Consider the following 13150-nt stretch of genomic DNA (forward strand, 5'->3'; position numbering starts at 1 on the left):
TTCCTCTCCTGTGAATTTGATGCCAAGAGCATCCAACAGATCAGAATTCATCTGTACTCATAGCCTATTTATGGGCATGGTCATTATGTAAGAAAAAGAACAATGCGATGGTTATTTTTTGCAAAGCAATTCAACAACATCTGTATTTTCCAGCCTGAAACTTTGAGATTGTCAGAGCTGTCTTAGGAATCCTTAAGGACAGCCTTCCCCAGCACTACCAAAAACTACAGTTTATCATGTAGTGTGAACAGTTAGGATTGAGAATGTAGGTGGCCAAAGCGAATCCTTTGCAGGTAGCCTGCAGCTGAGAACTGAGGCATATCAGGCAATTCAGTAAAATGGGAATGGTTTAAATAACCATATAATATTAATACAAATTAGTGAGTATTTCTAACTCTGTCATATTATCTAAAGGCCAAATACAAACAGAGAGGAGAGAGAATTGGCCAGAACATGCCCCTGCTACTCCTAATAGAGGGCATCAATCAAGACAGGGCTCACTGGGGCCCTCTTCGGCCAGACTCAGCTGCTACGTGTTCTATCAGAAGCTTAGGGCATTGCCAAGAGGAGGAGGGGCTGAAAGGCTTCTGTGAGATACACTTATCAGACCTTACTTTCCACAGGCCCCCTGGTCATTTCATTCATGTTTCTGTTTTTTTTTAACTTAAAACATAGTTCACATTCAAAAAGATATAAAAATAATATAATGAGCACCCATGGACTTACTATCCAATTTAAGAAATAATTTTTACAAATAGTCTTCCTCCTCTCTCTGCTTCTTCCCTTCCTTCCCTTTCTTCCCTTCTACCCATTCTCTTCTCTGTACTCTTGAATTTGGCAGGTATTGTCATATATTTTTTTGCATAGATTTTATACATATATATGTTTCCCTACACATTTTGGGGAAATGTTTTGTATGTTTTTAAACCTTATGTAAGTGAAATAGATACAAATGAAATAAAACCATATAGAAAGTAAATCAGGGGAATGATGAGCATGGGATTTATGATAGAGATTTCCTAGGCATCATAGCTTTTGGATTGTTTGGTGCATTCACCAAAAACTAATACATTATTAAAAGAAAGCAAGTAAGTAAATAAATAGAGAAATAAGAGCCTCATACATAGACTAATAATGAGTATTTCATGGACTGAGATTAATCCAATTCTCTGCACCTAAAAGCAAAACAACAATGATAACAGGTAGGCAATATACTATTTGTATCCATCTACTTTTATTTTTCTCTCACAATAAGATTTATGAGATTCATCCATGTTATTCTATTAAGCTCTTCATTCACTTTTACCTCCATTTCTCTTGCCAGACTAGGCTTTCTCCAAAAATCCCCAGATACTAACTATTTGAACCTCCCCAGGTCAATCCTTCCTGGCCAGTAGCCTGTGTCCTCCTAGCAACTCTTCCCATGCATCTTCCCTCTGATATGCGGATCTCACTGGCCCACCTGAATTCCTGAGTACACTTCAGGCAATCAAGCCAGCTCATATCATACTTCTGAAAGGTTTGCAATATTTTGGAATAGGAAAAGCCTTTGCTAGCAGTCCTTGTGTGGCTAACTGCTTCCTTTACTGCTTCCTACTTCCCACCAGCACTCTTGCAACCACACACAAGGATTGATGCTTGGGTCTGAGACAGAGTCTTTGGATACAGGATGGAGGATTTCTAAAAGAGCTCCTAGTAAACCAATTGTCAATGCCATACTGCTAAGGTAACCTGCCCAAATTTAGACCAAACTAACCCTCATTGGTACTCCAAATCAGTGGCAGCGTTAGTATCCTGCTGTGCCCATGTGCCAATTCTTTTGGTATCTACTCTTCACATACTTTTAGCAACAAATTTTATCTTCTTTCCCAACTAGGACCTTATTCGGAGAGACATCCTATACTACAAAGGCCGCATTGACATGGATAAATATGATGTAGTTGACATTGAAGATGGCAGAGATGATGATTTCAATGTCAGTATGAAGAACGCCTTTAAGCTTCACAACAAGGAGACTGAGGAGGTACACCTATTCTTCGCCAAGAAGCTGGAAGAGAAGATACGCTGGCTCAGGGCTTTCAGAGAAGAGAGGAAAATGGTACAGGAAGATGAAAAAATTGGTAAGTGACCTGAGATGAGAAAGAAGAATATAGCTATGAAGAACATAGAGCATTTGAATTAGCTTTTATTTTTCTAAAGACAGAAGGAATATTTCTATTGCAGACTTACCTGATCTACTTTGTTGTTTCTCTGTTATCAGATGCTTTTTGGTAGATACCAGTAGTTTCTATTAGTCAGGGTTAAGTGAGAGTTATAGGTTGGCCTCCCTTGCCAGTGTCATTATTAAAAAAGATGATTGCACTAAAAGCAAACCTTAGGTTTTATTCTCTCAAACATAGATTTATTAGCAAACAATCAAAAAAGCAATCATACAACCTATTCTTTAATCTCAATGCAGTCACAGATCTACTCTTAGATACATGACAGCATCTTCTGTGACAAGGTTAGTCAAGGGGAGATTTGGTAATATTGTAGTGACAGGATTCAGCTAACTTTCTCATTGGAGTCTGATGACAGAATCCTCTAATGAGGGTCAAGACATAGCACCTGTTTTCAATCTTAAGCTTCCTCCTAAAGGGGGTTATAGGACTCACTGGATTCTTACCCCCAGTTTTTGTGAGGGCTAAGATTATTGTAAGACATTTGTGCCCAGTGTGTGCCTTGAATGACATCTATTTTACCAGTAAAAGTTCATTTTTAACTTGTGTTAGGCTAATTAGGCCTTACACATTAAAGTGATTGAACTGCTGGTAGTAGTGGCCTCTGGAGCAAAGATTCCTGAGTGTTTAATATGTCAACAAATCACCTCTTGAGTGTGCATTCCTGATTAGGGCACTTAAGATGTTAACTAAACACTCCTAGAGTATAGATTTAAATTAATGTACATGTGTTTATTATGTTCTCTGTATGAAAGTATTTTAAAGTGTAATATAGAAAATATAACAGGATATAAAACCACAACCACTTGCGTGATTTACAGTCACACTAAAGCATACTCTTTGGCATGAACAAGGTTGTTCCCTTTTCCAGGGAGAATTTAGGTGGTAAGGATATTTTTCATGCTGCTTCCCCAACTGTGAGACTTAGGAACTATTGGCTATAACTCTGCGGTTTACAAAGTACTATCAGATCTCTTGCCCATGGTCCTTTGGTTCTGGCATAAAAACAGCAAACAGCTAGGCTTTTTAATTCCCTGAGAAAATACAGTTTCTGCTTTTTCCCCACTCTTAATGGGGGTAGAATTGACCTTAAGAAACCTGTATGCTCAAGTTGGTAGAAACTGCCTCTAGAAAATTGAGTTCTGGTGAAAATGTTTTTTCCTATTCTTCAGTGTTGGAGATTGAAATGGTCTAGAGGCAAGGAAGGATAATCAAAAAGGCACTGCTTAGTCAAATCCTAGTCTTTGCAGGTTTTTGTGAAAGTACACATTGAAAATTTACTTTGAGTCCCATTAGAGTCAAATTGCTTTTAGCATATGAGCACTGAATTGGGACATGATGTAGAGTGGTACAGAAATGCTACTGGCTGCTTCTCCCAATAGTAGGCAGCAGCAGCCTCTGACGCTGCCTAGGTTGTTAGAGCTATTAAAGGAATTGTCTTAGTGTGCTTTCTGAAGCCCCTAGATCATCTAAAAGATTCCCTACCATTCCGTCTGGTTCCAACATGAAGTCTCATTAATAGTGCTCTAATAACCTGTAACTTTGAGACTCTGCATCTAATAGAAAGTCTTCCAGAAGTTACTTCCTGACAGGCCTATATTCATCTTTTAAAAAATGTTCATTTTCTAAAAAGGCATTTTTAAAGCTTTATATAAAGCATGGATCCTAGAAGCTTAGATGCCACCTATTGGAAACCAAAAGAAGAGTGCCTTCTTTGCAACAAGCTAAAGAGAAATCTTTATTTAATAAATTATCTCTCTGAAAAGAAAAAAGCCAAATATATTTTCATTAATGCCCAGGCAGAGAAATAGTCCATTAAACACCAAGTGACAAGACATCTCAAAAAGAAAGAGAAAAATCCCCAGAAAATAAGCTTACAGACATAGAAATATGTAAATTAAATAACAGAGAATTCAAGATGGTACTTCTGAAAAAACTCAGGGAGATCCCAAACAGGTCATGTCAACAATTTCAGGAATTGAGAAAACAACTAGCAGAGCAAGGAGATTGAAACCCTCAAAAAGAACAGAATAGATCTTCTGGAGGAAAAAAAACACACTGCAAGAGTTGAAAAAATGAAATAGCAAACTTGGGAAATTGAGTTGACCAAATGGAGGAAAGGGTCAGTGATATCGAAGACAGAAATCTAGAAATAAAGCAGAAGGAAGAAGAGAGAAACTGAAGAATGAAAAAGAAGTAAGGAACTTGCTGATACCATCAGGAGAGGAAACATAAGAATAATGAGCATTTTTGAAGGGGAGGAAAAGGAGCAGGGATTAGAAAGCATTTTCAGACAAATAGGTGATGAGAATTTCCCAAATCTAAGGAAAAAGCTGGAGCTTGGAATTCGAGAATTCAAAAATATACCCAATTATCTCAACCCAAAAAGGCATTCAACAAGACACATTGTATTAAAATTATCAAAAACAAATGAAAAGACAGAATTATCAGGGCAGCCAGGGAGAAAAAATAAATAAACAGTAACTTATAAAGTTAAACCCATTAGATTATCCTCAGACTTCTAAATGCAAACTTTGCGAGCCAAAAAGGAACAAATCAAATATTTAAACTATTAAGTGAAAGGAACTACCAACCTAGAATAATGTATCTAGCTAAGCTATCCATTAGATATAAAGGAAAAGTTAAGACTTTTCCAACATACAAAAATTGAGGGAATTCTCCACTATGAGGCCTGCACTACAGGAAATACTGAAAGTCATCAGTTCACCTAAAACAAAATAACAATAGAAAAATACATAATTAAGTGTAAAGTGACTATTAAGCAAATAGAAGCAGAGGAATGAAACCCTACTAAGCACAGAGCATTATAAGCTTAAATAGTAAGAAGAGAATTGTTATAAAAAGATAGTGATGAATGTTCAGCATACATAGGGACAAATTGAGATAACAATGACTGAAAAGGGGGGATTCAAAGATCCAAATTCAGAAAAGGGAATGGAGATAAGGCACGCGCAGAAGAAAATGGATGACTGTATGTGTATATACACATAACTATCCTGAACAGATTTGGAATGGTAACGACACACAAAAGATTCAGAACTGAAGTATATAGCATAAAAAAAGAAGGACCAGAGGGAACGCCAACAAAAGCCAACCAAAATAAAGAAAACAGAAACACAAGGACAAGGAAGCAATGGAAACACCGAGCTACCAGAAAGCCAAAGATAAAATGGCTATAAGAAGACCTCATATTTCAATAATCACCATAAATGTAAATGGACTGAACTCACCAATAAAATGGCACAGACTAGCAGAATGGATCAAAAGACAAAACCCAACCATATGCTTTTTACTAGAAATCAACTGCAGAAAGTAATCAAGAAGAACCACAAATACATGGAGATTAAACAACATGCTACTGAAGAATGACAGGGTCAGAGAAGAAATAAATAGATCGACAGATATGTAGAAATGAATGATAATGATAACATAACATAACAAAACTTTTAGGACATGGAAAAAGCATTCATAAAAGGAAAGTTCATATCATTACAGGTCTATCTCAAAAAACAAAAACGCGCCCAAAAACACAACATCATGCTTCATCTTAAAAAACTAGAAAAGGAAGGAAAAATGAAGCCTAAGGTCAGCAGAAGGAAATAATCAAAATTAGAACAGAAATAAATGAAATTGAAAACAAAACAACAACAACAAAACGATAGAAAAACTAAATGAAACAAAGATCTGGTTCTTTGAGAACATTGATAAAACTGACAAACCCCTGGCTAGACTTGCTAAAGAAAATAGAGAAAGGACACAAATAAAATCAGCAAAGAAAGATGGGAAGTTATGACTGACATCACAGAAATACAAAGGATCATACAAGAATACTATGAAAAAGTGTATAACACCAACGTTAATAACCAAGAAAAATGGACCAATACTTAGAAAAATACAACCTTCCTAGAATGAATCAAGAACTGAAAAATCTGAGAAGACAAATCAGCAGTATGGAAATTGAAACAATCATCAAACACCTACAAAAAAAGAAAATTCCAGAACCAGATGGCTTCACCAGTGAATTGTACCAAAAATTCAAGGAAGATTAAATACCAATTCTCCTCAAACTCTTCCAAGAAATCAAAGAGGAGGCAACACTTCGGAATTCATTTTATGAGGACAATATTACCCTGATACCAAAACCTGGTAAAAATAACTCAAAAAAGAAAACTACAGATCAATATCTCTCATGAACACAGATGAAAAAATCCCAAATAGTACACTAGCAAACTGAATACAGCAACATTAAAAAGATTATACACTACGATCAAGTGAACTTCATCCCAGAGGCACAGGGATGGTTCAACATATGCAAATCGATTAATGTGATACACCACATAAATTAAAAATAAGAATTATATGATCATATCAATAATTGCATAAAAAGCCTTTGACAAGATACAGCATCCATTTATGATCAAACCACTTAACAAAATTGGAATAGAAGGAAAGTGCCTTTAACATAATAAAGGCCATATATGACAAACCCTCAGCCAACATTATACTTAATGGTGAAAAACTAAAAACCTTCCCTCTAAGATCAGAAACAAGGCAAGGCTGTCCACTATCACTACTATTATTCAAAATAACATTGGAGGTCCTAGCGAGTGCAATCAAACAAGAGAAAAATATAAAAGGCATCCAAATAGGAAACAAAGAAGTCTAACTGTCACTATTTGCAGATGAAATGAGTCTCTATGTAGAAAACCTTAAAGACTCCACAAGAACACTACTAGAAACAATAAGCAAATACAGTAAAGTCTCTGGATTCAAAATCAACGTTCAAAAATCCATAGCTTTCCAATACTCTAATAATGAAGGGTCAGAAAAAGAAGTGGAAAAAATAATTCCTTTTGCAATTGCAACAAAAAGAATAAAATACCTAGGAATAAATTTTGCAAAACAAGTGAAGGACCTATATAATGAAAACTACAAGACTCTATTAAAAGAAATCAAAGAAGATACAAAGAAATGGAAAGATATTCTGTGTTCTTGTATTGGAAGAATCAACATAATTAAAATGACCATATTACCTAAAACATTATACAGAGTTAATGCATCAAAATCTCATTGCATTTTTTAAAGAAATAGAAGAAAAAATCATAAGTTTTGTATGGAAATATAAAAGACTCAGAATTGCCAAAGCCACCCTGAGATAAAAGAACGAGGCTAGAGGCATCTTTCTGCCCAACTTCAAATTATACTACAAAGTGACAGTAATCAAAATGACATGGTATTGACAGCAAAATAGACACATAGACCAGTGAAACAGAATGAAGAGTCCAGAAGGAAACCTGTATTTATATGGGCAAATAATTTTTGACAAAAAAGCCAAAAACAGTGAAGAAAGGAAAGTTTCTTCAATAAGTGGTGCTGAGAAAACTGGAAAGCCACCTGCAAAAGAATGAAACTAGACTGTTGTCTATCACCACACAATAAAATTAACTCAAAATGGATTAAGGACCTGAATATAAGACCTGAAACAATAAAATGCATAGAAGAATATGTAGGAACTAAACTCAAGGACCTTGGGCTTAAAGAGGATTTTATGAATTTTACCTCAAAAGCAAGGGAAGTAAAAGCAAAAATAAATGAATGGGACTATATCAAACTAAAAAGTTTCTGCTTAGCAAAAGAAATTGTCAACAAGAAGAAAAGAGAACCATCCAAATGGTAAAATATATTTGCAAGCGACACTTCCGATAAGGGCCTAATATCTGAAATATACAAGGAACTCATACAACTCAATAACAAGAAAAAAACAAATGATCCAATTAAAAAATGAGCAGAGGACCTGAACAGACTCTTCTCCTTAGAGGACATATACATGGCCAACAAATATATGAAAAGATGCTCAACATCTTTAGCTATTAGTGAAATGCAAATCAAAACCACAGTGATCTACCATCTCACACCTGGTAGAATAGCTATAATCAACGGGACAAGTAATAACAAATGATGGAGAGGATGCAGGGAAAAAGGAACCCTCATACACTGCTAGTGGGATTGCCAATTGGTACAGCCACTATGGACAACAGTATGGAGATTCCTCAAATCCTAAGAATTGCTCTGCCATATGATCCAGCAATCCCTCTCCTGGGTATGTACCCCCAAAGACTTGAAAACCCATATCCAAAAAGATATTTGCACACTGATGTTCATAGCAGAAGTATTCAGTGGCCAGGACATGGAAGCAACCGAAGTTTCCTAAAATAGATGATTGGATAAAGAAGCCGTGGTACATATATACAATGGAATACAACTTAGCAATAGAAGAGATGAAATACTGCCATTTGTGACAACAAGGATGGACCTTGAGATAATCATACTAAGCGAAATAAACCAGACAGAAAAAGTTGTAAAACACATAATATCACTTATATGTGGGATATAAACCTAAAAGCAACAGATGAGCAGGACAAACACAGAGACTCATGGACATGGACTATAGACTAGTGGTTATCAGAGGGCTATAGACTAGTGGTTACTAGTGAGGTGAGGAAGGAGGAGGGAGGTAGACAGTGTAAAAGGGGTCAAATATATGGAGATAGGGGGAGGGTGAAATGGGTAAAGGGGATCAAATATATGGTAGCTGAAGGAAACTTGACTTTGGGTGGCAAACACACTTGAATATACAGATGTCAAATTATAATGTACACCTGAACATTATATATAATTGTATTAACCAATGTTACCCCAATAAACAATATAAAAATGTTCATTTTCTGATTATGACAGTAAATCACTTTAATTGTAGGCTTTTATTTGTAGATTATAAAACAGAAGAAAAAAAAACTAAAATCATACTTTAATGTTACCCAAGGCTAACATTTATAAACATTTTAATATATTTTTACATTTTTTGTATATTAAAGTAGGGGGACTGATTCTATTTTTCTGTCTCCCCCACCTCTGCATCTTCATGATAGATATATGTAATTTTATGTCCTTAATTTTTGCTTAAAATTATATCATTAGTATTTCCCTAAACCCTTTAATATTTTTGATCATTTTTGTGGTTGCATATGGATTTCAAATAAATTTATTTTTCTCATTTTTACTTTTTAGATATAAAGTAAATACATAGTCATAATAACCTTTGAAACACATATAAAAATTAATACATTTAGCAGTTTTTTTCTTTCTGTCACTCCTGTGCTTTGTGAGATAATCAGTATACATACACACACGTGCACACATCATACTGTTAAATGTTTATTTACAAAAATTATACATATTATTCTGTAACTTACTTTTTAATTTTTCAATTACATTAACATTCAGTATTATATTAGTTTCAGGTTTATAGCATAATGGTTAGACATTTATATAACTTACGAAGTTATCTTCCTGAGAATTCTAGTACCCACCTGATACCACACATAGTTATTACAATATTACTGACTATATTCCCTGGGCAAAAAATATAAAATCTAATTATAATTTTTATATCAGTCAGGGTTCAACCAAAGAAGCATAACAAATAGGAGAGTTATCATTATTAAGAGATTCATTACAAGGAAATGAATTATGTGATCATGAAGCCTGGCTAGGTATCTCCAAAATTGTAGAGCAGGCAGTCAGGAATGGCAAATCATGGGCAGTCTTGAACTCCTGGGCATAGGCCAAAGCTGTCATCTATAGGCAGGAAGATCATAAGAAGGATAAAACTCTACATTCAGAGGGAGACCTCAGCTTTGCTTTTTTTTATAAGTGACAAAAACAATTACTGTGAGCTCTATGCTCTTAACAGACTTTAAGTGAATGATATAATAATGCAAACTATAGGATCAGTGTTGTGCAGCAAAACTCTAGAACTTATTTACATCTTGTAAAAATGGACCTTTATACCTATTGAACAGCAACTCCCCATTTTTCCCCTCCCTGAATCCTCTGGGAATCACCATTCTACTCTGTGTATATATGAGTTGAACCTTAAATTTATTTTAAATAAACATAGCAGAATCATGCTATATTTGTCCTTCTGTGACTGTCATTTTTCATTTAGCATAATGTCCTCCAGATTCATCTATGTTGTCACATATGGCAGAATTTCCTTCCTCTTTAGGGCTGAGTAATAGTCCATTGTATGTACATACCATACTTTTTAATCCATTCATCCACTGATGGACATTTAGTTTGTTCTATGTCTTGGCTATTGGGACAAATGCTGCAATCAACATTAAAGGTCAGATATCTCTTGAAGATCCCAATTTCAATTATTTTGGATGTATACCCAGATGTGAGATTGCTTTTTATATGATAGCTACATTTTTTTTTAATTTTATGAAGAACCTCCATACTGTTTTCCATAGTGGCTGCACCATTTTAATTCTCAACAGTGTACTATGGTTCCAGTTTTTCCACATCCTTGACAATACTTACTATCTTTTGTTTATTTAATAATAGCTATCTAAACAAGAGTGAAGTGATATCTTCCTGTGGTTTAGATTTGTATTTCCCTGATGTTAAATGATGTTGAGAATCTTTTTATATACTTCTCGGCTATTTGTATGTCTTCTTTGAAGACATGTCTATGGAAGTCCTTTGCTCATTTTTTTAAATCAAGTTATTTGGTGTTTGTTTTTTTGTTTTGCTATTTAGTGTTCCACATAAAAGTTCCACATAGAAGTTTCTTATATGTGGAAATAAACCCATTATCAGATATATGGTTTGCAAATATATTTTCTCCAATTCCATAGTTTACCTATTATTCTGTTGTTTCTTTTCTCTGCTGTGCAGAAGCATTTTAATTTGTTGTAGTCCCAGTTTTCTGCTTTGCTTTGTTGCCTATGCTTTTGGTGTCATATTCAAGAAATCATTACCAAAACCAATGTTGAGAAGCTGTTTTCTTGTGTTTTTATCTAGGAGTTTTACAGTTTCATGTAATACATTTAAGTCTTTGGTCCACTTTGAATTGATTTTCATGTATGGTGTAATGTAGGAGGTTGGTTTCATTCTTTTGCATCTGGATATCCAGTTTTTCCCTAACCATTTGTTGAGAAAACTATCCTTTTTTATTGTGCATTTTTGGCACCCTTGTTTGACTATATATGTGTGAGTTTATTTCTGGGCTCTCTATCCAATTCTATTGGCCTATATGTCTGTCTTTATGCCAGTATCATACTGTTTTAATTACTGTAGCTTTGAATATATTTTGAAACAAGGTCTGATACTTCCCGCTTTGTTCTTCTCTCAGCATTGCTTTAGGTATTATGGGTCTTTTGTGGATCCACATGAATTTTAGGATTGTTTTTTTCTGTTTCTGTAAAAATGTCATTGAAGTTTTGAAAAGATCACATTGAATCTGTATATTGCTTTGGGCAGAATGGACATCCTAACAATATTAACACTTCCACTACGAGAAAAGAAAACCTCAAGCTAATATCTTTGATGAATATAATGGAAATATCTTCAATAAAACAATAGCAAATAGAATTCAACAACACAAAAGCATCATACACCATGACCCAGTGATTTGTCCCTAGGATGCAAGGACGGTTCAACTTATGCAAATCAATTAGTATGATACAGTGTATTAACAAAATGAAGGATAAAAATCACATGATTGTCTCTATAGCTGTATAAAAGCATTTGACAAAGCTCATCACCCTTTCATGATAAAAAATCTCAACAAAATAGGTATAGAAGAAATGTACCTCAACATAATAAAGGCCGTATATACAAGGCTCATAGCTAACATCATATTCAAAGAGGAAAAGCTGAAAGCTTTTTCTCTAAGATCGGGAACAAGATAAGGATGCCCACTTTCACCACTTATACTCAACATACTAGCGGAAGCCCTCGCCAGAGCAATTATGCAAAATGAATGAATCAATGGATGAATGAAGGCATCAAAATCAGAAAGGAAGAAGTAAAATTATTCATCTATAGATGATAACATCTTAAATATAGAAAACCCCAAAGATGTCACAAAAAAAGCCCTTACAACTAATAAATGAAGTTAGTAAATTTGCAGGATACAAGATCGACTCACAAAAGTCAGTTGTGTTTCTATACACTAACAACAAACTATATGAAAAGGAAATTAGTAAGCAATCTCATTTACAATCACATTAAAAAGAATAACGATGCTCAGGAATAAATTAACCAAGGAGATGAAAGACTTGTATACTGAAAACTATAAAACATTGTCAAAATAAATTAAAGAAGACCCAAATAATAGAAAGATATTTTGTGTTCATGGGTTGGAATACCTAATACTGTTAAAATGTCCATTCTACCCAAAACAATCTACAGATTAAATGCAAATCTATTAAAGCTCCAGTGACATTTTTATAGAAATAGGAAAAACAATCCTAAAATTAATGTAGAACCACAAAAGACCCATAATAGCTAGAGATATCTAGGAGAAAAGAACAACGCTGGAGGTATCACACTTCCTGATTCAAAATGTACAACAAAGCTACAGTAATTAAAACAGTATGGTACTACCATAATGGCAGATATATAAACCAATGGGTAGAGAGCCCAGAAATAAACCCACACATATAGAGTCAACATATCTTTAAAAATTGTGCGAAGAATACACAATTAGGAAATGATGGTTTCTTCAACAAATGGTTCTGGGAAAACTGGATATCCATATGCAAAAGAATGAAAATTAACTCCTATGGTACAACATACATGCAAACTTGAAATTAATTGAAGACTTAAATGTATGATCTGAAACTATGAATGTCCTAGAAGAAAATATAGGGTAAAGTCTTCTTGACATTGGTGCTGGCAATGATTTTTTGAATATGATACCAAAAATATAGGCAACAGAGTAAAAATAGACAAGTGGGACTACATAAAACTAAAATATTTCTGGAGAGCACAGAAAATAATAATAATTATAATAATAATAAAGTAACCTGTAGAATGGGAGAAAATATTTCAAACCACAT

General features: G+C 34.4%; 1 protein-coding gene across 10 annotated transcripts in view; it reads left to right on the plus strand.

Annotated features, from left to right (window-relative positions):
- ARHGEF9 (Cdc42 guanine nucleotide exchange factor 9) overlaps nucleotides 1-13150 on the plus strand; it is a 171189-nt gene that overhangs the window by 140600 nt on the left and 17439 nt on the right. For all 10 annotated transcript variants that reach the window (XM_036226739.1, XM_016122604.1, XM_016122607.1 and 7 more), the window contains one exon: nucleotides 1877-2120. In XM_036226739.1, coding sequence (XP_036082632.1) covers nucleotides 1877-2120 — 244 coding nt within the window. The remainder of the gene's footprint in view (nucleotides 1-1876; nucleotides 2121-13150) is intronic.

This window comes from Rousettus aegyptiacus, unplaced genomic scaffold, assembly GCF_014176215.1.
Source record: "Rousettus aegyptiacus isolate mRouAeg1 unplaced genomic scaffold, mRouAeg1.p scaffold_m13_p_9, whole genome shotgun sequence".
Taxonomy (NCBI): Eukaryota; Metazoa; Chordata; class Mammalia; order Chiroptera; family Pteropodidae; genus Rousettus; species Rousettus aegyptiacus.